General features: G+C 39.0%; 1 protein-coding gene across 6 annotated transcripts in view; it reads left to right on the top strand.

Annotated features, from left to right (window-relative positions):
- The first annotated feature begins 6,186 nt into the window (after positions 1 to 6,186).
- CPED1 (cadherin like and PC-esterase domain containing 1) overlaps positions 6,187 to 25,551 on the top strand; it is a 311,112-nt gene continuing 291,747 nt past the window's right edge. For 2 of the 6 annotated variants that reach the window (XM_050785084.1, XM_050785080.1), the window contains exons 1-2: positions 6,187 to 6,413; positions 6,892 to 7,372. In XM_050785084.1, coding sequence (XP_050641041.1) covers positions 7,124 to 7,372 — 249 coding nt within the window. In that variant the 5' untranslated portion in view covers positions 6,187 to 6,413; positions 6,892 to 7,123. Of the gene's footprint in view, positions 7,373 to 25,551 lie in introns of all 6 variants that reach the window. The other 4 variants (XM_050785081.1, XM_050785085.1, XM_050785079.1 and 1 more) reach the window with 3 other exon arrangements.

Here is a 25,551-nt window from a genome sequence, read left to right as displayed (position 1 = left end):
GTGCCTCAGCCACCTGAGTAGCTGGTATTACAGGCATGCACCACCATTCCCAGCTAATTTCTGTATTTTTAATAGAGATGCAGTTTCGCCATGTTGGCCAGGCTGATCTGAAACTCCTGGGCTCAACTGCCTCGGCCTCCCAAAGTGCTGGGATTACAGGCATGAATCACCATGTTCGGCCATCTTTTGTTTTTTGACTTTTTGCCATTCTGACTGCTGTAAGATGGTATCTCACTGTGGTTTTAATTTGCATTTCTCTGGTTAGTGATGTCGATGTTTTCATATGTTTTTTTTGGCCACTTGTATGTCTTCTTTTGAAAAGCGTTCATGCTCTTTCCCCACATTTTAATGGGGTTATTTGTGTTTTCTCGTTGAGTTGTTTGAGTTCCTTGTAGATTCTGGATCGTAGCTCTTTGTTGGATCATAGTTTGCAAATACTTTCTCCCACTTCCAGGTTGTCTGTTTGTTGACTATTTCTTTTGCTGCCCAGTGTCAGCACTTTCAACATTTTGTGCCGGATGATTCTTTGTTGTGGGGGCTGTACTGTACATTGGAGGGTGCATTTCGCAGCACTCCTGGCCTCTGTACACTAGGAGTCGGTAGCAACTCTGCCTCTGCCTTACCACCCCCTGCCAGTTGTGACAACCAAAAACATCTCTAGAATTACCCCCCAAATGTCTCCTGTTTGGGGGGACACAATTGCCTCTACTTAGTTAAATGTTACCATCATGTGAAACCTTGTGGAAAAATTGAAATAATAATGGAAAATATTTGAATTTATGATGTGTAGAATTCTATAAATATAAATTTTTTAAACAATCACTTGCCAAGGGTGCTGGATGCTCCCAGGGGATGGAGGTGAGTAAAATCTTCCATCATAAGCAGTTTATATGGCAAAGGATTATAAGTACAGTAGTAACTAAAATACAGCACAAATGTAATGAAAATCATTCTGGTACTGGCGCAAGCAAATTCAAAATTTCTATGAAAAAGAGTCAGTTGTGAAAAATAAAGTGAGCAGTTGAAAACTGTGGAGAACTGAAAGTGTGTCTGTCCCATTTAAAACAGGCAGCACCAAGCGTTAGCCTAGGGGAGCTCTGGGTGGTTTATATGCTCAGAAGCACAGGTCTGATGTACCATCTAACATCCAAAGCATTTAGTTTGGAGGATTTGGTCTATCTGGACTCTTTGCTCATCTAGAAACTTACAAAGAGATTGACAAACAAAAACGAAGGAAGGAATAGTAGCAAAATGAAGAATTTTCACTGTGGCATTTTACTTTCATGTGTAAATTGGACAAATGCTGTGCACGAGGGGAGTCCTGCACATTCTTCCTATCACCCTTTGACACAATTCCTGGACCTTTGCCATAGCCTGCTATCACCCTTCACAGCCTAGGGTGGTTTTAGGACCACTGAAAACGAAGAGGGAAATCTTCATTTTAAAAAAAATGCACAGAAAGCTTCATAAAAGATTCAGGTGTCTTAAATTGAAGTCCGTAGTCTGTACAAAAGTTACACTGTATGTATACATAACCCTGTGGAATAATACATCATCAGACGTATTTGCATATACCTTAATTGAATACAGCATGTATCTCCTAAGGGACAGTGAAGGACTCTAAAACAGGAATCTGACATTTCACATAGATTTTAAAATTAAATCTTACATGTGTTTTGCACTAAAGAGAATAAGCACATGCATTTGACTCATGCTGTTCTTTTCCCACCTATAAAACAGAGGAGATTTTGCGTTCTGGGTTTACAATAGAAGGTAATGGTAACATAATATTCTCAGATAATTGGAGACAATGGTCACCCTACCCTGAAAACTACCATATCTTCACTAATAAATCTGGGAAAGAAATTTTTTGGATTCCTACTGTCTGCAGATGAAGGCTAAATAAACTGTTAAACTTGGAAATGATAGCCCTCCTTGATCTGTAGTAGCTAACACTCTTTTTTTCGGCTCTGTCTCAGTGGTCTCCTACTAAGACATAAGACCTTTATTTTCCCTCTTGCAGGAGTTGAAATCTTTGCGACTTGTTAGGGCCCAGTCGAGAAGTGGCTACGTTTTTCTTATCACCTCTCAAAAGATGTGAACTCCTTATTTTGATTCTCCATGGTTCTTGGAATATATCCATCTTAGTTGTGGCTGGGACTGCTATCTGTTTATCGGCCTTATTTCCTTTTCCTCCTGGGCATGTAGCTAGACCTCATTTCACAACTCCATTTCCATTAGGTGGGTCCATGTGAGTAGGCTCTGGACAATAGAATATGGCACAAGAGATATATGCCAATTTGAAGCTTGACCCATAAAAAACCTCCCACAAAATTCACCATGCCCTTTCTCATCCATTGTCTGCTGATGGGAGGCAGAGGATCCCAGTGAGTATCCAAGATTCTAGGTTATGGAAAGTCACCAGGTGGAAGGACCTTAGGTACCAAATGTCTTAGAGAAAACTGACAAACACTTAAAAATGATGTGAGTGAGAAATGAGCTCTTATTGTATCAAGCCAATGAAATTTTACGCTTATTTGTTGCAGCAGTTATCATGCTGTGACCCATTCATCAGTGTGTTTCTTATATTTCAGTTGTTCATAGTATTTGCCATATGTCTTCTGTTTTACCCAGCACCTAGGGTGATGTTTCTGCATAGTAGAGAATCAATGTGTCATTCAAGGTTTAAAAACATCATCTTAAGTTCATAGCTTATGGGACAAGTTCTAGAGTCAGCATTAGATAAGAGGTGATAGGAGCTGAGAAGAGGGCTGTCAAACTTTCTAAGGAAGAAGTGCTGGAAGGTTAGAGACCAGGCATTGCTGATAAGACTTCCAGCACTTAATTCATGACTTCGCTGCTAGTAACTACAGCTGGATTTTACCTTATCATAGTCAGATAATATCTTGAAAGGGAAAGGCTGTTCCCTGCAGAAAAGCAACAGAGCCCAGAATCTGAAGACAGAGAGGAAATCCCTGTCAAAATGTATCCCTAAAAGCATACATTTTCGTAGCCTAGGGTGACCTTTGAGGTCATCAGTTGATCCCTGAAACCCCTGTTTTATGAGAAAGATGGGACTCAGAGGGGTAGAGAAATATATTACTTTCCCAAAGTTCCGAATCCAACACTGGAATTTTATGTTAAGAATACTTTTATTCCCTAGTTTAAAAAAATAAAATTTAAAAAATACCTCCTTCAAACAATTATTTGAGTGCATACTTTCCTCTTACCTCCACTCCATACCAAAGACCAAATGAAATGTGTGGGAAGGGAGCATATATTTTGTGTTGGAGAGGTTTGGGGAGAGAGATTGTTCTGTTTTGTCCAAGCTCGAAATGATAGGATCCTGAAAGGTCCGTTAATCTATTGTCCCAGATTAATCTGCTTAAATACAGGCCCTTGAATACTGAAATTATTTAGTGTAAAGTATACTTTATGAAATTATGTGCACAAAAGCATTTAGTCTGAAACACTGTCAGAATCTACAGCCTCATGGTTCTAGTGAATATTTACCCTCTCACCTCATCCCTAAACTAACTTGTTCTCTGTCTTTATTATTCCCTGTTTTTTTGTTTTGTTTTGTTGTTTTTGAGACAGGGTCTCACTCTGTTGTTCAGGCTGGAGTGCAGTGGCACAATCATGGCTCACTGTAGCTTTGACCTCCCCGGGCTCAGGTGATCCTCCTACCTCAGCCTCTTGAGTAGCTAGGACCACAGGCACACACCAACATGCTCGGGTAATTTTTGTAGTTTTTTGCAGAGATGGAGTTTCGCCATGTTGCCCAGCCTGGTCTCAAACTCCTGGGCTCAAGTGATCCTCCCGCCTTGGCCTCCCAAAGTGCTAGGATTATAGGTGTGCGACATCACAACTGGCCTCATTCACTCTGACTCCTTCAGGCTCTATCATTCTATTCAAATGTGTGTAACCTATGGCTCAGGTATAAATACCTCCCAGGTAGAGTCTCCACATGCTGCTTTCATGCCACCCTTGCCCTCATCCTCCCAAACGAGCATCTGCTGGTGGGTGCACTTCTGTCTCAAAGAGGGAAGGGAAGAGAACTAAGAGCTCATGTTTGCTTTTGGTGTTCCACGGGGCTCATTATTTGATAATTATCTTTTTATGTGTCTGACACCACATCACCCATTAGCTCAGTGAGGACGGAGCACAGCCTCAGGATTCAAACCTTAGCAGACATGCATTCAGCATTCATTTATCCTACAAATACTCACAGAATGCTTAGTTGCTTTCCTTATATTATCTCATCTAGTTGTACCAACAACACTTTAAAGGAAACATTAATATCCTTATTTCACCAATGAGGAAAGCTGAGACTTCGGTCAAACCACTTGTTTAAGAACAGCTGATAAAAGGCAATGTCATGAATCGTATCCAGATTGGGTTTACTCTAAAATCAGATGCTTGTGGATCGCCTTAGTCTATTTGGTGATAATTCTTGCTATATCTCCTTTCCACCTCTTGTTTACACCTTCTCATGCTACATCTTTGCTCTCTCTTGCAAATATTTCCTTACTGCCTTCTTCCACTTCCTTGGACTCACTAGTTAAAATGGGGAATTGGGTTCTTCAATCTACTAGAATCATTTCTGGGATACTAATTTTCCACCTTCTTCCCTATTCCCATTATTTGAAGTCTAGCTATATCATCTTCTTAAAATTTTTAATACTGTTGTATTCATTTCTCCCAACCCAAAGGCAATTTTATTTTAGAATCTTATTCACTCTTTTTTTCTGTACCTTGTTCTCAACAATTTAATAAAGCATAAGAATGACTCTTTAGATTCCCCAAACTCAGACTTCTTGCCTTAACAAAACTTAATAGAGCTGTCTGCCTATTCCTCATCACTCAGTGACAGCACTGTTACACCCTGGATTCCAATTTAGAAATCTCATAATTCTTATTATCTCTCAAATCACATTGCATCCACCAAAACGATATGTCCTACAACACCATTGTTCAGCCATTTTCTCTTAAAACTCTTTTGGCTTCTAAAAGTGAAGGATCACTTTATTTTTCTCTATCCCATTTGTCATGAGATTAAGGACTCTGAACCTATACGTAAAATAATATTAAAGCCACTGGAGGCGATACATGCAAGGGCTTTGGATGAACCCAGCTTCCATGTAAATATTTCTTCTGTAATGTGTTAATTAATTTGTTCTATAAGATGTTAAAAGTTTTTCTCACAAGCAAGGATCTCTAGATACCCATTTCTCTGAATCTGTGATAGCCTGACACCCCTAGGGGGCGCTCCGTCTCTCAAAATACAAGGGGCTGACAGCAGCGTGCCTCTGGGGTGGGGCTCACTCTAGGGGTGTGGCCTCACGGAGAACCTCAGCCCACTAGAGTTTGGCTTAGAAACAAGTTTGAAAACCTCTTCAGGTCCAGAGCCTTTAAATAATGCCTGCTATGCGCTAAGACAGCCCTGGGTATCCAGAGTTCGCAAAGCAAGGACTGGGGAAGAGAGCGACATGCACCAGACTGATCTCCTTTCCCCTTGACAGCCTCAGCAAAAGTGGAAGGGGATTTGCAGAATTGCACTATTAGCAGCGTCCACCCGAAGGTCTGCACAGAATTAGATTGAGCTGATTCTGGACAAAGCCCACTGTGGACCTTTTTCTGTTGGGCAAAAGTTACCCCCAACACTTGCTATAATCAACTCATTTTAGGAGCAAAATGTCAGGCCATAAAGCATCAGATCATTGAAAGACCCAACTAATTAGTCCAGGAAAGGAGTAATAGGAACATCCGTGATCTGAGTTCGATACTAAGGCACAGAGAGACGACTGAGCTATTCTGGTGCTTGCCGTCTGAGGCCCAGACAGTACTTGTGACCCTCTTATCCTCAGAAGAGTAACCACAATTCCCTGGAGTGAAGGATATCCCAATTCACTCATGGAGTTCACTTTAGTCTCATTCTCGACCTTTGTCACCAGTTGGCTAGGGTATTTGTTTTTCCAATTCTGTGTTAGGAAAAAGAAGTTGCATAGAGGATCAGACATCAGATATGTTTCTAAATTCTGCAGCTCTGGGTGGGCAGCCTCATTTGGGGAAATGCTAGCTGCTGTTTCCAACGTGGGGAAGCCCACAGTTTCGGACCCAGAGCTGACAGCGCTGTTCCAGCAGCCCCCACGGCCAGAGGAACCCGGCCTTAGCTCCGCCCCGCCAGCCCGGCCCGGGTGGCTGCGATGCCGCGGTCCTCTGCTCCCGCCGGGCGTGCAGCGGGCGCGCGCGCGTGTGTTTGTGTGTGTATGTGTGTGTGTGTGTGTGTGTCTGTGTGTGTGTGAGATGAATTGGAGTCATACGACTGGGTGTTTCCTTCCGAGTGGTTTTGATCAGCAATCCATTAGGAAATCATGGAAACTTTTTTTTCTGGCTAAAAGGATGAAAACTGAGTAAGTACATAGAACTTTGAACTTGAGACGGAATGAAACAAATTCAAGCAAAAACCCTGACAGTAACCATGTCCATTCAAACTGCGTATGCCCTTTTTATGTTAAAAGCCGTGAATACTTACAGGACAGTGGGAATTTAAAACTAAATGAAGGGAAGCATACAAAAGGCTGAAAGCAAGACTGCTTTAAAACCGGAGGAAAATTGAGGAACTGCGAAGGCAACCTGGCCTGAGTTCAGCTGTGCGACAGACACTTTGGGTTTTAATCTTTTGCGTTCTTCAATGCTGTTTTCAGACTCCAGATTTACTTTGGTGTTGTTTTCTCTCTTCCTGCAAAGCTGAGGCAGAGTCGGACTCCTTTACTGTGAGTTTAAAGATGTGAAAATAAGGCATTACTGGAAGCAACAGTTTGGCAGCCTGGGATACACTCAGGTTATTCGTTACAACTATTATTATTTGATGTCTTTTTTTAAACTCAGGTCATCCACTTTTGACTGTCATCCATGGAAGAGCTCTTATTAAATGCCTCAGACTTTCGGGACCTATGATTCTTTGGCACAACCCTTTGGAAAATTCTTGAGCAGGGATGAAGCAAACTTGATTGGAGTTGTGGAAAAAGAAGACAGATTAGTATTTTTTATGCTGACAAAAAAAGAGCTGCTATGACTTTTCCCGCAACGTGGACAGGGGCCAAGTGAAGCTGAACTGGTCATGGTCTGTCGTCCAGTGTTCCCTTGTCGTCGGCGATTTTGCCCCCGACCCTTCTTGGTGGGCTTGGTGGTGGCAATCTGTCTCTTCTACCAGACTCTGACCCTCCGAGGGACTCGGAAGCTCACAGCCGCTGCCCCTGGGGCTGTCCCACACACATCCACTGAAACTCAGGCAAGCAGATGCAAGAAAGGATCCTCTCAGGACACACAGTGCTTCCTTCTCTCTGGTAATGCCCAGGAAACCAGAAAGGTAAGACTCTCATAAGCTTAATGGAGACAGTTTCTGCAAAGACAGCAATCTGCCTCTGTCCTTTCTATAAAACTAAAATTAACTTCCATTAGGTCTGAAAGGGATCCAGAGTGTAAACAGCCTAGAGAGTGACCTGATGACAGGGAAACACGTTACGTAAGCTTCAACTTCTTATAGTTACTTCCAGAAAGTTCTGGCCTTACTTTGTCTCTTAGGATTTCACTTCATTTCAGTGGAACGAAGTAGACAGTTTGGAGGAGGCGTAAAATGACGTGGATTCTTTCTACAATATCAGGATTCTAAGAGATCTGAGGATTTACAATTCGAAAACATAAATCAAAGATTCAAAAACTTTGATAAACCTTGAGTGTCTCTTTTCTCAAGGCGGTCAGTGCCCAGTCCATTCCAGACTCAAAGATTCTCCAAAGTTTCATTTTGTAACTAGGTAGATCGATTCTTAATTGGTGACCACATTTCTAAAGCAATATATTTACTTCAAAAGTATTTAAAATAATAGTATAATATATTTCATCAAAAGAATTGATACACTGTGTTTTATTGTTTATAAGATCAGGGAAATACAGATTATTCTATATTTATTCTATTCAGATAAACTTACTAATCTTACTCGTCAAATGTTGAAAAAAAAACACAAACAGCCCACAAAGCAACACAGGATTTCTATTTTAATATACCACTCTCCTCATGCCTATCAGTGAAATAATGACCTATAAAATAGTCAAGTGTAAAACAGAACATGAACAAAGAAAAAAAAATGCACACAAAAAAAATCATGATGGCAAAGCTACTAAATTTTATGTTACAACAAGTAGTATTGTAGCAACATAATTGAGGGCTCTGTAAGTAGCATCTTATATCTACAGTAGATTCTGGTCGATCTTATGATGCCGGTTACCATTTGAAGTAGAATTTCCACTTGAACACCAGCTCTGTTGCTACTGTTATTGCCAAAACCTCCACAATTGACCAGTACCACTTGTTTTAAAAACCCTTTTATTTATTTTGTTTCAGACTACTGCCCTGTGAGACAGGTACAGTAGATATGATTGTTATCATTTTATGAACAAGGAGCCTGACACTCAGTGCCATTTAGGTAGGCCACATGGTTAGCATTACGACAAGAGGCATCCCCAGAGCAATAGCTATCAAGCTGCTTAGTTCCTACTGCAGGGCTGATGCTCTAAAGAAAAGTAAATGCAAAGCCCTTGTAATAATTTTTGAAAACACAACTACAAAAACGTATTGAAATACAAAATAACGTTAAGTTAAAACAAAGAAAATTTGAAACTTTTAAGTGACTTCATTTGTTATCCGTAATGCCAAGAAACATCTTGACCAAGAACTATCTTATGACAAAGAATAGTGGATAATATAAGTTGGAACACTTTAAAATGAAAACTGCAACTGAAATTCTACAGCTACTTTGAGGCACAGTAAAGTGATTGAAGAATGTGTATTTTTGTTGTTGTTGTTCCTTTACACTAGCATTAACTTTTTTTTTTGTGTTTCCTGAATACATCACAGTCAAAATGGATGTAAACTGTGACTGTTAAAGTCATTTCTTGTTAGTTTCTAATATTGAGAAATGCAATTTCTTCAAAAATAGTTGAGATAGTCTTGCTCTTATTAAATGCCTAAAATTTTTGCTAAGAATTTTGGATGAAAAGATTTTATTCATGAACTTACAGCTTTCTTATTCCCCTCCTTCGCTCTGTGTGATTCCTGCTTTGTTTGTAATTTAGGCATATGTTAGCTGTTATTTGTGGGCTGTCATAGAAAATTCTATTTCAACTTTGAATCTCCTACTACTTATAAACCATCTGAAACTTACTGGCTGCTGGTGTAAAACATTCACTTGAGAATTTTCTTCACCAAAAATGCCAAACACATGTTGAATTTGGTTTACAAATGATTCACAGTCTTAAGTATTTTAACTATAAGCAAGATTCTAAATTTACAATTAAGTTCAGGAGCCCAGTGGATATGAAAAGTAGATTTCCAAACATTAGCCATGTCACTCCATTTTTAACCTATGCCAGCCCCTGGTTTAAAGCCACTTTTTATTTGAGGCAGAAAGGAAGCGAGAAAGAAAGTATCATACACATGTTAATTAAAACCAGACACAAATTAATTCTACTTATAGTATATGTTTTGAAAAAAGAGTCAAATCATACTCCAATTTAAATTATTAGATATTCTTTCAGATGGCTAAAATGAAGAGAGAAAACCTTTGGGATCAATATATTGATCATTTTCTAAAGTAACTACTTGTGAAGTTCATTTTAAAAAGCTGATTAGATGCTATATAGGTTTCCTGAAAACCTAGAATTAGCTTTGAGGCATTTTATAGAAGTAGCATTATTTCTATCTGTAAATTTTGGATTTTGTTATTACTTTTATTTAGTCAAATCTTTGCTTTAAGTGTTTTTAAAAGTTACTTAAAGCAGCTGATTTTGACCTAGGGTTAATGGATTCCAGAATGTATTTAGATGTATAAAATGTATACATCCATGGCATTTTATGCAAAATACTATATATGTAGGTGTATGTGCAGATCTTTGGGGGGGAAATCATAGATTTCTGTCAGATACTCAGAACTAAAAACATCCTAAGAACCACCACAAATGCTTAATAACCAGTATGTTTACATGTTAAACTAACTGCCCCTCCAAGATGTGTAAATTGGATCTAGATTTAAAAACCTAAAATGGAAAAAATCATAATTAAAGACTTCGACTGAGCATATTAGAACAAGTGTTTCAGTGAATGTTTTAGTGTTTGCAGGGATAAACATTCAGAAACCAAAGTAAATATACAGAAATCAAAACTTCTTGGATCAGAGTTTTTATTCATTGACTAAGTAATACATATTGCCCAGTCTTTTTTGTTGCAGTTATGTCTATGAGAAGACCTTTGGTACTTTATCAGCCTCCTAATGGAAGGTTCTGTACTACCAAATATTTGATCATGGGCGACTTTACCCTGCACACTTTTACACATGGGATCTGATTCAATGTGTAAAGCTGTTTTCAGTATGGATTGAAATCATGGTATAGTATATGCCAACTTTCCATAGTGAGGAAGTACTCTCCCTCTTTCTTGCCAAACTTTAATTCATTTTTCCATTTGAATAATCCAAAGGGCTTGGCTAAGCAGATGCATTTTTGTCACTTCTTCAGAGTTTTCTCCCAAAATCAGTAGTCTGAATATTGCCTGACAATCTGCCAAGTCTTAAAATTATTTCAATTTAATATAGAAACATAGATGTGTTGTCTTCATCAAATTAGGTCACTCAATAGATTTATCTATTTTTATAGCATCTAACACTTTAACATTTCATAACACAGGAAGCATATTAAATTATAAACAGAAACAATGAAAGAAAATCTCCTTAGTATATGCTCCTTTAATGGAAACTTTGCTATTTGGGGAATACATTTATACTCACCATAGCCATGTGTTTCTGATTACCTCCTGTTGATGGCTCCAAAATGAGAACTACTATTTTGTTGACTGTTGCTTGACTATTCAATTTCCATATCTTCTTGACTCTCCCTTCTCTTTCTGTGACTGTTCCATATGACATTTGCTTTCTCAAGGATCCAAACACAGCTCAATGCAAATAAGTGGATGTTCTCATTGAAAATGATCTAATTAATCTTGTTTGCAATTCTAATAGTAAATAATATATTTACCATTTGAAAATTTCTTAAAAATTCCTTACTTGGCCCAGGTTTTCTAGAAATAGAACTGGAGGCAAATACTTGCATGCTAACACTTTATTAGAGAATGCAATCTCAGGAAAACAAGAGTGAGGAAAGAACAGAGAAGGGAGAGCAAACACAAGGGAGTACATTATTGCAAATCATTTCCAGAGAGGCTTTCTTCAGCTACCACGTCACAGTGCAGGTGCTGGACAAAAGGAGCAGAAAGGGCAAGCAGTTTATCTCCTGATATCTTCTCCTGCCTTTTATTGATTGGAGTCCCTCTCATCGTACTTACAGGTTGAGTTATTTGGCTTCTCAGGGCAGCCACTAGAGAAGCTAGCCCCTGGATGGGTGTCATCCTGCAGGTGCAAAGGTGAGGTGGACCCTCCTTTTCAATCAGTACTGTGAGTAGGAGCTTCCAGGTCTGTGAAAACACTGTCCTTAGTTTGATGACCACAACAATGGCAAGTAATGCCCACTAGAGGGGTAGATGAGGCAATGTGATCTACTCACTACTGAGACAGTAGTTTGATAATTTTGCTTTCTAGAAATCCACAAAAAATCCAGCAAAACTGCTTGCAGTCTTGGGAAGAGGCCTTTCTTATTTTATATAAAAATTTTGTAGTTATCTCACTGAGAATCCTTCTCTTCAACTAAAAAATATCCCCCACAGAACCTTGCTTCATCTCTACCCTTTCTCCTCCTGATACCTTTCATTTATTCGTTCTTTTCATTCATTTAGTACATATTTATTGAACAATTTGTGTGTATTAGCCTCTTTATGAGATGCTAGTGATACAGGAATACAAGCTTCTGTGAGACAGACAAGTAAATTAACACAGTGGTAGGAAACTGATAATTACAAGATGACTTTTTGAATGTTGGGAAGGAACTAGAGAGGGTAGAGAAAGAAAAAAGTATTACATGCAGAATAGCCCACATATGCAAATAAGAAATGAAATAGCCGGATAGCCTGATACATTTGGGGAATTCAAAGTATTTGTTATGCTGTGTGTGTGTGTGTGTGTGTGTGTGTGTGTATGTGCGTGGTGTGTTGTTGTTGTTGTTATTGTTACTGATGGAAGCAGGAAGGCAAATACACAAGGTAGAAAATTCAGCAGGGTCTGGATGTTGGAAACGTGCACATGATAAGGAGTCTGGATTCTATTCCAAAGGCAACAGAGAATCCCTGAAGAATGTTAAGCAAAGACTGGCATAAATAGATAAGTGTATTAGAGAGAACAGTATGAGCACACATTGCAGAATGGACTGGAGTAGAATTGAAGGCAGGAAGACCAGTTGGTAAGCTGTTTCAAAATGCCTCTTCTTTGCCAAATCTTACTTTCCACGTGTGTTCTTGAACACCCCCTTTTCAACCTTTTCTAAAATTGGCTCCACAGTTACCCTCTATTACTTATAATATTGCCAATTCCAAATCTTACTCCTGCCAGCAAACATGTGTAGAACTAATAAACCAGTAAGCTTTCTTCGTACCTGGCAATCAACCTAATACAATATGCTCCTTGTCTCTCTACTTCCCTTCGGAGAAACTGTAACTGGTTCTCTTTGCATGTACTTCCTGGTCACCCCTCCCCATTCCTTATCCTTTGCATTTGGTCATTTCTATTGAAAGCTCTCTTGGTGAACCCCTTACTACCAAATCTAATGATCTATTTTCAATATACGTCCTTCTTCTCTGAGGCATCTTCTGCTATTTGGAAGTGATTCTTTCTTGAAATGTCCTTTTTGAATTCCACAACACAACAAAGTTATTCTGAAAAACTTGTGGTCTCCTTTCAAGTTCATTTCCTCTCTCCGATGACACAGGTAGACATTTCCAACCTTAGGCTCTTGGAACTTTGCCTTGTTTTATACTTTTCCTTGATGAATGTATCAATTTTGCCTATTGTTAATTTTCGCCCTTGGGCAGATGACGTATCACCTACCTCTTCAAATTCCTGTTACCTTTTTCTAGAATATTATAAAATACTACACAAATGTAAATAATTTGTTTCACAAACTTCATGCCCAAATCAATGATTCCTCTTAACCTCCCTATTTCCATGAATAGGACCTGACACCCAACCACCATTTTCCTAGATGCATAGGTTTTACACCTTTGGTATTTCTTGCTCCTTCCCCATACCTTGCTCCTCACCAAATCCATCTGGCCTGGCTCCTTACCAAATCTGAGACCTGCCACTGAGCCACATGGCCAGCTCCAAATTAGAAAGGCTACAACATTCTTCAGGTTTTTCTCCTCCTCCTCCTCCTCCTCCTCCTCCTCCTCCTCCTCCTCCTCCTCCTTCTTCTTCCTTAGTAAGTCTGGGAGTGGTGGCTCACATCTGTCATCCTAGCACTTTGGGAGGCTGAGCCGTGAGGATCACGTAAGTCCAGGAGTTCAAGACCAGCCTAGGCAAAATAGGGAGAGCTTATCTCCACAAAATTTTTTTAAAAAATTAGCTGAGATTGATGGCATGTGCCTGGAGCCCCAGCTACTCGAGAAGCTGAGGTGGGAGGATTGCTTGAGCCTGGGATGTCGAGGCTGCAGTGACCTGTGATCGTGCCACTGTACTCCAGCCTAGGTGACAGAGCAAGCTCCTGTCAAAAAAAAAAAAAAAAAAAGAACAAAAAAACAAATTATCCTTAAAATTTTTTAATAGAGGTAAAAAACCCCATATATTATAAAATTTACTCTCTTAACCATTTGTAAGTATATAGTTAAGTAGTATTAATCATATTTACATTGTTGTATAAAGTCCAAAACATTCTTGCCTTGTTCACAGCCCTTATTCAGAAACATTAGTCTCAACCAGCTTGCATGTTGCTTCCTCTTCTCCTTGGCATCTGGCCCAGATCTAGATTTTCTCCTCGTGGTTTATATATTGCCTGTAGACATGGTGCTCCTTTTTTAGCTCTAACTTGTAATTTCTCTCTGGGACCATGCTGTGCATTTAGCCCTTTATTATACTATTATAATTTTAGTAAATATCACATTAGCACAGCCTTTATGGCTATGTAAAGTGGAATTTTCTCTGGTCCTCCAAATTAGTTCAAATAAGAGTTCATCAGATTCCAAAATCTTAGCGTCTACCTTCACAATCTCAATGCTGTGTCCTCGTTGTCACTAACCTAGACTCGTTCAGTGATTTAACCAGTTACCCCTCCATCTGCCTGCATATTCTATGCAGTCTGTGCACAGGTCCCATTAATACCTCTGCTGAAAGCCTTCAGGAGTTGTAACGTTGGGCGCACTCAATTGAGTAGAAACCACCCTGACCCAGGCATGTTCCAACATACTTTTCTAGCCTTATCTCCACCCTGTCTCTACGTGTAATCCATAATCCAGCCAACAGCCTATTCTCTAAACTCCCACATCTCTCCTTCTGTCAGGAGTCTCCTCCAGGGAGCCTACCCTAATCAATGCCTCTAGAAATCTTCATGATCGTTCTTAAAACTTTCAAGAACCTATGAAGTTTCACCTCCTTCATCATAGCAGCCCTTATCTCCATAAATGGATGTGTGCTTAAACATCCCTAATAACACTTATGTTTCATTGTAAGTATTTATAAATGAAGGAACATTAGAATGTTAGAACTGCAAATAAGTTAGAGATAATTAAGTTCAACATCTTTTTTAAGTGAAGAGAACGAAGGCCACAGAAAGAAAGTGGCTCTCTCAAAGTGACATAATAAGTTGATAGTGAGGACGGGAATGGACTGAGACCTATGTCCTTTCTATTTTATTATAGCCCCATATGCTACCTCCATTCATTGGTATTATGGTCGAATTGTGTACCCCATCCCTGAAAAGATATGTTGAAGCCCTAAACTCCAGTACCTCGGAATGTGACCTTACTTGGAAATAGGGTTATCGCAGATACAATTAGTTAAGGTGAGGCCACACTGGAGTAAAGTGTCCCCTAATCCAATATGACTGGTGATATAAAAAGATGGTAGACAGGGCGTGGTGGCTCACACCTGCAATCCCAGCTTTGGAAGGCTGAGATTTGGAAGGGTGGATCACTTGAGGTCAGGAGTTCAAGATCAGCCTGGCCAACATGGTGAAACCCCGTCTCTACTAAAAATACAAAAAATTAGCTGGATATGATGGCGGGCACCTGTAATTCCAGCTACTCGGTAGGCTGAGACAGGAGAATCACTTGAACCCAGGAGGCAGAGATTGCAGTGAGCTGAGATCATGCCACTGCACATCAGCCTGGGTAACAAGAGTGAAATTAGATCTCGAAAATAATAATAATAATAATAAAATAAAAAATAAAAAGAAGAGGACAACATAGGAAGACAGAGACACACAGGGAGAATGTCATGTAATGTTGAAGGCAGAGATTGGAGTCATGCAGCTGCACATTGAAGGACACCAAAGATTGTGGCAAACCCCCAGAAACTCGAGAGTCGAGGAAGGATTCCACCACAAGTTTCAGAGGAACTGCTGACACTGTTATTTCAGGCTTCTAGCCTCCAGAATTATGAGATTTAGTAAGTATGCTTTTCTTGTTTTAAACCATCCAGCTTTGTTACAGCAGCTCTAGGAAACTAATAAATTTGGGAAGGTAAAATAGTTAAGTACATGAACACTGCATTCAAATTAATACCATTTGTTAACTTGCTCCCTTGGGCACATTTCTTGACCTCTCTAGGATTTAGTTTCCTTACCTGAACATGGATGTATTATCACCAACTCCCCAAGGCTAACATGAGCCTTAAATGAGATAAATCACATGAAGCACTTAAAGTGTCTGGCAGATAGAAAGCACTCAATAAATATTAACTATGAAAATAATTATTATTTCATTTCCTTGAAGACTCACTCATCTCTGTGGACCCTATAGACCCTAACATTTGGCCTTCACAAAGTCAGTGAGCAACAAGTAATTGCTGCAATGAACATAAGTCTTTAGATAAGAAATAATCTGAGATGAAAGCTTTGTTGAGTTTCTCTCTCTATCCCCCAGCCTCTAAGCTGTTGCCTTTTCAAAGTAAAATAAATCTTTTGAATCAAGACCAAACTTAGGGAGGCTGATGTATCAGTCAACGTCAGACTTGCTTATCTATAGGCAAGTCCTTAGTTTTGTGGATTTTTTTTTTTTTTTTTTAAATCTGAGCTGCCGAGATGAACAGCATGTTATAGCTGGGGATGGGGAGGAGTGAGCTGAGTGCAGATAGGAGGGAAGAGATTAAGATTTTGGACCCTGAGTAACATATCTATTCATTTGTTTATCGTGTCTTTCTGCATGGAATATAAGCTCCTTCAGATCAAATACTTTATTTATTGGTTTACTGCTACATCCCCAGTGTCAGAATAGTCTCTGATACATAGTGAGGATTGAATAAATATTCAGTCGATAAATGAATAAATAAATGAATGATGAATTTCAACTTGCCGACTCTAGAGCAGGGCAACATATGAGAGGAACTCCTTCTTCTTTTCTGTCTCTTGCTGGACTCAAAAGTCCTCCACTTCTCCTTCTTCCTACACAAATATCCCTTGATCTCTTTACTGTACTCTCTCTTAGACTTCTGGCTAATGGTAATCATCATGCCATTTCTACATTAAAGTTGATTAATTATCTTTGATTAACTATCATTGATTTCTCTTGTTATCATCAGCTCCTTTGTCTCATTGAAATCCTTAGCCTATAGACATTCTCAGGTATCTACCATAATAATAATAAAAATAACATCCTTTCCTAATCATTGTGCCTTTCTAATTACATCTCTTCTTTCTTACCCTCATTGTCACCATCATCTAACCTCTATTTCTGTTAAGGAATTTCCATTTTTAACAGATTGATCCTACCTAAAATTGAGCCATTCCTTTTCTACATTTTTATATTGTAACTGGATTGGAAAATGTAGATTTTAAAATCTTGCTGATGGAATTTAAGCACAGGAATTTATGTATAGGAGGCTCTCAAGAGATGTTGTCAACGTACTAACAGGTATGCAACTTTCAGAGAATTAGTTAGGCTGCCTGATGAGCATTTAATGCTTGTGAGTTTATCTGAGACAGTTGATTAGAGCAATGTTAAATTTTTGTAATGAAATATGCATATGGGTAAAAAATTGCTCATACTGAGAGAATTTAAACAAATTCAAATTTGTTTACATTAGATACATTTTAATGAAGTCTTGATGAAGCTCAATTTAAACAAGAAGTTATTTTTAATGTCATATGTATCAAAGAATTAATCATTTTGTAAGTGTCATTCTCTCTTGTTTTTCAGATAGTGGCAGGAGCTTCTGCTTCTTTTCCCTCTATGCAATTATGTTTCTTGTTTTAATGGAATTGAAATTCATATAAGATAAACTCTCTGAAATGGAAACCACTAGATACACTGACATTATAAAAAGTGCTTCCTGTTATCAACTCTGAGTCTGTGGCCTTTTGGGGTGAAAGGAATGTTTTGGTTTCGTTTTTCCCCTTGGCTTCCTTTAGATATTTTTTCCAAGGGATCTGTTCTCACTAAAAGAATGAACTCATGTTCTAACATAGGATTTATGTTCTGTGGCAGAAACTACACCAAATTTGGAAATTTGCAAGGTAAACAGAACTTTGTCAACTTTTGCACTTTTTGGAGACTTATTCAAAATGTAAAATTAAGCATTTTGACTTATCATGTATAGAGTTCGGAAAGAAATATGACAATAAAAGACTGAGTCGGCCATGTATAATGATCTTAAAAGAGTTTATTCAGCTTTCAATTAAATTCACTAATAGAGGCTAGGCATATTTAAGATCCAAAATAATGGATGGATCAAAATAATTATTAAAAAGAGCACATGGATTTGGCAGCGCAGAATGGGCCTTATCACGTTCCTTGACATATAACTACCTTTGGTGTCCCTAATCTTTATCTGGGGGTTCTCAATAGGAACCCCTACCAGTTCACTTATGGTGCAGCCCTATCAGAGTAACTTGGTAAAAGGGAAGCTCTGCAACTCTGCATATTACTGTTGAGAATAGATCTTACAATCTCCAGCACAGCTTTCAATCTCAAGCCTGTTAAGTACCTTGAATAAGAAGCCTCGCAGATCTTGGATATGTTGTGGAATACATTGGTCCAAATTCCAGCTTTATCTTAGCTATGGGACAATTGGCAAATTTTATCCACATTTTAAAATCCTCAGTTCTCTTATTGGAAAATGGAGCTAACCCCTATTTGTGGAAACTGAATAAAATCATATGTTTGAAAGCATCGAGCATGGTGGTTGGCCAGAGTTAATGTTCAGTAAGTATTATGTGTGTCCTTTCTTCCCCTGGGAAGCTGGGTTTAAGCTCTGATCTCAAAAACAAGCACTTGGTATAGATTACATTATATTTGCTTCAATAATGCATATATAGTAGGCATTTTTGATTATCACCCTGTGTTTTCTTCAGTACATTTATTTTGCTCAGGTAAATGTTTAAAGCTGCTTGTCCATTTTCCCCTTTGGCACCTATAGATACAGTCAAATGCAAGCATATTCCACGGGCTTTCCAGGGATATGCATAATGCTTCTTTATCTGCTCAAGAAAGTCACTTTGACTGCCAGGAGTCAGAATGCAACATATCTTCCCTCGTTTATGAAACATAAATTATTCACAAATGTTGATATTTTAGTTCTTTTCATAGCCAATTTCTTGTAACATACATCACAGCTGATCTTGACAAATTCAAGCTGGTAATTGCTGACCTAAGCATATTTTGAGTATGCTTGAGAGAGGGATTTCAGGTATCCAATCTAGGAAGAGAGAGTCAGGTGGAGGAAGAAGCCTGATAGTAATGTATGACAATGGGAAGAAAATGGAATTTGCTTAAAAAATAATATTACTCCAGGGTCATGATATTTCTTATTTCTTTTGGCATAGGACAAAGAAGGTGGTGTTAGGGTGGTGGTGCAGACTTCTAGAAACCACCAGAACCACCTGTTAAAAGTTCATGTGTCTGAAACAGATCCTGCTGTGACCCATTCACCCTTTCCAAGAGAAAGGGAAATTACCCGGGACTGAAATGGGGAATCCCAGTTTCCATTATGAAGAGTTGAATGACCGTGGACAAGTGACTTCCTTGGGTTTTGTTTTCCTAGTCTGTGGTCCAGGATCAAAATGCCTGTCACAGAGGTGCTATGGGACCTAATTAGACACTTTAGCTGAGAGTACTTTGAAAAGCATTGAGATTATAAAAGACTGGGGAATACATATTTTCATATCCAAAAGAATGATATCATTAAACTATTCTCATTGCATTTGGTGCCTCTTGGGAAAAGAAGAGAGATTATATGTATATCTCTCACAAATGTGATTACTGGAAACACTCTTCATTAAAAATTTATAGTATAGTGTGCTATACAAATGCCAAGTTATAAAGTTATGTTTCAAAATGCCACTAGGAGTCCAAAATCGTGCTGCTACAATTGAGTTTCCTCTTGGTGTTTCACTATTTCTTTAACAAGCAATAGGAAGTATAATAGCATTCCAATAGCTACGGCCCAAAGCCTACTTCTTCCATGGTGGAAAATCTAGTATTAATTTAGCCAAAGTGCACAAATGCTTCAGGAAAAATGGAACAGGATATTAACTTTTCTATAGCAGTGAAGGAACTACCCGACCCTAGCAAAGCATCAGTCAGAAAGTTGACTTTCATACTGAGCAGTAAACCTTCCCTACTGGACACGCCCAGAGGGCGGAAGTGATTTTGAATGTTTCCCTTTACTCCCCTCTCTGTTATTATCTTTAAGAACTATCCTTTTTTCTGAATAAACAGTGAAAACATTAATAACATATCTGAAACTCCCAATTGTACAAGCTAAACCTACTTATCTAAGTATTTTAGAACTATATAAGCTATTTTAAAAGCAGATAGGTTTGAGGCAGAGTTAGTTTTCTTGTGGGGGAGTATATGAGGATAAGGAAGAAAGGAGGTGAGTGTACTATGTTTCTTAAAAAAAAAAAAAAAACACTGATTAAAGCATGACCATGTTTGCTTTTAACAAACTTATTTTGCTGGAGAGCAGATAAACTCTTCAGCATATGTTGTGGAAACATATTCTGTCAGACATATAAACTTCAAAAGCTAGAATTGTCTCCTATTTTTCTTGTAAAATAATATCTTAAAAGGAAGCCCCTTTTCTGGGATATAAATAGGAGTATGTCTCATTATCCAATAATATGTACGTAATCCTAAGCACATTTCCAAAGTAACCAAGCATTTATAGTAATGTAACCATTCCCTGTGAAATCTAGCATTAAACAAAACTTTCCAATAAATTACTGTCAGCTGGATCAGGGCAGAGACCAAGTTTACACAATTCCTGGCACATAATATGTTGAATGAATGCATGAATGAGATCTAGTGTAAGTTCATGTTGTGTATTCAGTATAGAACTCTCTGTGGTGGTCAGCAGTCCTTGAATTCTTCTTTTGTACTTTCCTTTCAGCTCTTAAACTCTGATTATTCCCAAACAACGTCCCCACCCAGGTCTTCCTTCATTCAAAAGATGTCTTCACCTCCTGCTTTCCTGAGAAGACCAAAGCAATTTGTTTGACCATCTAAGACATGGTTCCCACTTTAGACCTGACTGATACCTACTGCTAGACCCTTTAAGAATAAACTGGAACTCTAGGAAAGGAAATTCCTTTTCCAGCCAGACACAGAAGAAAGCTAAAAGCTATTCTGCAACACAATTGGTCCCATAAAGAAAGGATTAGAGAGTTTAGGGACTTGAAAACTTGATATCAGTATTAGATGATGTATTATTCCTTCCTTTAGGAAACAGTGCTTATATTTGGGAATTTTAGATATTGACATTTCCTGACAATTTTTGATTGTGGGAGCCATCTGATGTTTAAACACTCTAGAATGAATATGTAATTTGGAGATCTCCAGGGTAGAGTCGGGGGACCTCCCAAGGGAAAGCATAGGTGGGAGGGTTCTTGGAGCTCAGTCAGTTTGGAGAAAGGGTTACCCAGGGTTGTCTCAAAGGAGAGCCAAGGTTGCATGTCAGTAATGGCCAGTAAACTGAAAGGACCAGATAAGAAGGCCACGGAGAGTGAATAGGCATGAGGGTAATAAGAGTAAGCAAGAAAAAGAGTGAATGCCCAGCTATAAATGTGTGCTGAAGGAAACTTGGTCTACTTCTTTTATGTGGAGTGTGGTGCCTCTTCCCCACATTCTCCTTAACACTGTGGTCACTCCATGAATACGATAAGGCAACATTTCTCTGGGTTTGCCAAGTGCGTGCCTCTATCTTGCAGCCCTTCATTTAACAAGAAGTGGAACAGATCTTTACTGTCCTGGAGATGTAGAGCCACCTGCATGAAGGATATTGCCTATCCATCCTTAGCCATCTGTTCAGCTCAAGGGAGCCCTGGATTTCTGGGGAAAATCCAGATGAACTGGTTGCTACATGCATCTGAATGCCGAGGGGAGAAGGCAGGAGCCAGAGATGCTGTGCATGGGGTTGACAATGTTAAACATTTCAAATGGGCTTAGAACCTATCCTCCTCCTCCAGGGGGTATAAATGTGGTGACTGGACAGGCAGTGGATGGAGAATCTCTTAATCCCCAAATCAGTGCCTGAATTCTACCCTTACATCCGGCAGGTGTTCCATTAGGCTGGACTCTGCCCAGAGGAGGACATGTTTGCTCCGTGCCAGAAAGAGATTCTAGGCCGGCTGCCACAAGTTCGTTCATGATGACCCACTGCAGAACTCTGGGCTGTGTGCATGTGCAGAAGTGAAATGCAAAGGGGACAGCAGAGCTAGGAGGACAACTGAGGTCACAAGCTGGACAGGATGGAGGTGGGAGGATGAGGAACACTTTGTGGTTGGGAAAGTAGATAGAGAAGAATGAAAATTGAATGGAGAATGAAAGCAAGGAATTCAGGGATTTGTAGGGGAACACTTGGGAGACCCTAAGACTAGACACTGGTGACTATATTTTCTGAGCCATAAATAGAGAATGTAATGTTTCATAAAGGACTAATATCCTAATGTGTGAATTTATTTATAGAACATTATAACAAAGTAAAAATTAAGTCATATTTAGTTGTACAATTAACAAATGGCCTTTTTTCTGGTCCAGTCCCCAAATCTAAGAAGTATGTTCATTGTATGTATGGCATCATGCCCCTATGCATTTTTATAATGATATGTTTGCTCTAACACTGAGTTTTTATCAGAGAATAATCATAGAGATGGAGGCTCATTTAGTATTTTAAAATTATTTAATGTCTCATATATAAACACTACCTTTTCATATCCTATATGTAATTTGACAGAACCCTTATGAAACAATATGATTAAAACTTTAAAGGCTTGTGTTCTCATTGTTCAACTCCCACTTATGAGTGAGAACATGCGGTGTTTGGTTTTCTGTTCCTGTGTTAGTTTGCTGAGAATGATGGTTTCCAGCTTCATCCATGTCCCTGCAAAGGATATGAACTCATCCTTTTTTATGGCTGCATAGTATTCCATGGACTATATGTGCCACATTTTCTTTATCCAGTCTGTCATTGGTGGGCGTTTGGGTTGATTCTAATTCTTTGCTATTGTGAACAGTGCTGCAATAAACACATGTGTGCATATGTTTTTTTAGTAGAATGATTTATAATCCTTTGGGTATATACCCAGTAATGGGATTGTTGGGTCAAATGGTATTTCTGGGAACATCACACACTGGGGCCTGTCGGCAGGTTGGGGGCTGGGGAGGGATAGCATTAGGAGAAATACCTAATGCAGATGACCAGCTGATGGGTGCAGCAAACTACGATGGCACGTGTATACCTATGTAACAAACCTGCACATTCTGCACATGTATCCCAGATCTTAAAGTATAATTTAAAAAATTTAGAAACAAACAGAAAAGCTGTTATTCACCATTAAAAAAAAACTTAAAGGCTTTTACTTAAACTATGTTAATTTTTCAACATATTATTTCATCTGACAATTCTTTAAAGATCTATTTCTCTAATAATATCTTACGTTTGTGTGGGACTACATATTTTTGAATGCTTTTGTCTAAACGGAGTCACTCTGGATTCTTACAGTAGCACAAAAAGATGGAAGGTGTCAGTACTCATTTGTAGACAAGGAAAATGAAGTTCATCAAGTGGAACTTCATTAGTGTCAGCTGATCATGAATGGGGTGGAGGGGGTGGGAAATAGAGACTTGAGATTCAGGAGGCTTTGTGTGGTGGCTGGAAAAGCCTCAAACTCAGATTCAGAGTCTCTGGCATCTATGAAAGTGTCTGGTTGACCGCATGATGCTTAGGTATTGATATTGTTGTTGTAATTGCCCCAGTGCTCTTTCCTTTCTGCTATATTGCCTCTGTATGGACTTACTATTTTAAGGCTGAATTGCTGAATTAACTTGTTGTTTTGGCATCAAGGGACAGAGACTTGCTATTATATTAACATTTTTCAAAAGAACAAGGTCTTTCCTTGTCCTCCGCTTGTTATTTCATAATTGTGGATTGTCAATTCTCTTTTTTCTTCATTACGGACATCCTTTAACTACTGTTGACACTGTGGTAAGACTCAGAGGGCAATAAGGAACCTCATATAGTCAGCTTAACACCAGCAAAAGCAATCAGGGCTTGGAGATAGAAAGAAAATAACTTCTTCCTCCTGTTAAGCGCTACATGAATGTCTGAGAAAGAGAGGACAGGGACAGGGGAAGAATCTAAGGAACAGGAAAGCAGAGGGGAAGAGAAGAGATTAAAGAGGGACACACTCAGGAGTGATTTTCGTTGGCTCCAAAATAGGGATCACATCAAATTGTGTCCAAAAATAAAAATAAAAATAAAAAGCAAGCTACATTCTCTTTGTCTTTTCATTTCAAGTTCTATCTTATTTTCAAGTTCTGTCTTATTCTTACAGACATAATGAAGGAAACTGTCAAGACCACCATCTCTCAGTTATCCCTGTGTTTTTGTAATCTCAGTTGGATCTGTGTTATGTCTGTGAGGTTACAGTAAATAGTAAACTGCTGACCCACAGCTGTGCAACGTGGGTGGCATCTCAAAGGAGCCTTGAAGAGGAGGCTGAAAAAGATGCTTTATACTACTATTAAAAACAGCTAGAAAAGAGAAAAGGGAAATTTTAGGAGAAGCAGAAGAAGGAAATAGTATAGGTTCCTTCACATTGGTTGAAACGAATGAGCATTCCAGTGGAGGTGGAGGTTGGCAGGCAACAACGAACGCCAGGCACCGGAAGGCAAGAAGTCACAGCTGGTGATCCTAGATATGCACTTGAGGAGAAAAAGCTGTCCTTGTGTTCTTAGTTTTGCCTCTAATTTCTTTCTGCCTCCAAGATTCACCCTATGTGTAGGGGTTAGCCTGGGGAAGGAAGGCGCCTCACTGGAGCCGAAGCTACACCCAGCATGATTCTGCATTTGCTGGAGTTTGAAGCGTTGCGAAACTGTTTAGATTGCAGGGTTTTTTTTGTTTTGCAACTTGCACTCTTCCATTCTCCATTCTCTCCTCCTCTCTTCTTGCTTCAGTTACACAGCTCTGTGTTGTACACCTTTTTCAGAAAGGCATCGTATGATCCCAAAGTTTTGAATGAGAAGAATGGGCATTAAACATTGAGGATACACAGGAGTTCTCAGAGTTTACCTTCAGATTATATGTTTACTGTTTTACAGATTTGATGGAAAGTCTTCTGATACGGAAAACATGACCGATCTCTAAGGTGACAGTGTTTCAGATGTGGACTAAGGCAACTAAGGCATTACAGCATTTATCATTAATAATTTTCTAGACTGGGATGTCCAAGTCAGGGTCTGCCCTGCTGTTCCTTCTGTTTTCTTCTTTTGTGCCTTCTTCCCTTCTAATAGAAATTAGGCTTACAGGCTCCCTTTCTGTTTACTGAGTGTCTTCACGACAAATTAATTTTCCTAAAATTTTCTCTCCAGTACTGGAATGTGTTCATTCTCTGTACCTTAGCTCTCTCTTTCTCAGTTACACGTAGCATTATTTGAGCATCCTGTTGCTGCTTCTTTTTGCTCTTTGTACACCAAATCAGGCTCATAGTACAGAACTCACTGCTCAGGCCCTCACAGTTATCACTCTTCCCAGGCTTCCCCTGTATGGTTTAATGCCTTCTTAGGTCAGGTCTCAGGCATCCCTCTTATGGCTTAGTGACTCAGGTTACTTTCACTGTTTTCTTTTCTTTTCTTTTCCTTTCTTTCTTTCTCTCTCTTTCTTTCTTTCTTCTTTCTTTCTTTCTTTCTTTCTTTCTTTCTTTCTTTCTTTCTTTCTTTCTTTCTTTCTTTCTTTCTTTCTTTCTTCCTTCCTTCCTTCCTTCCTTCCTTCCTTCCTTCCTTCCTTCCTTCCTTCCTTCCTTCCCTCCCTCTTTTTTTTAACCTCTTTTCTGCAATATGGAAGGGGTGGCTTGAGGTTTTTAGAAAATACTGTGATTTAGGTAGTAAAAGTCTGGCCTTCTGAA

Source organism: Macaca thibetana, chromosome 3, assembly GCF_024542745.1.
Source record: "Macaca thibetana thibetana isolate TM-01 chromosome 3, ASM2454274v1, whole genome shotgun sequence".
NCBI classification, from domain to species: domain Eukaryota; kingdom Metazoa; phylum Chordata; class Mammalia; order Primates; family Cercopithecidae; genus Macaca; species Macaca thibetana.
This window is presented reverse-complemented; position numbering and strand designations above follow the sequence as displayed.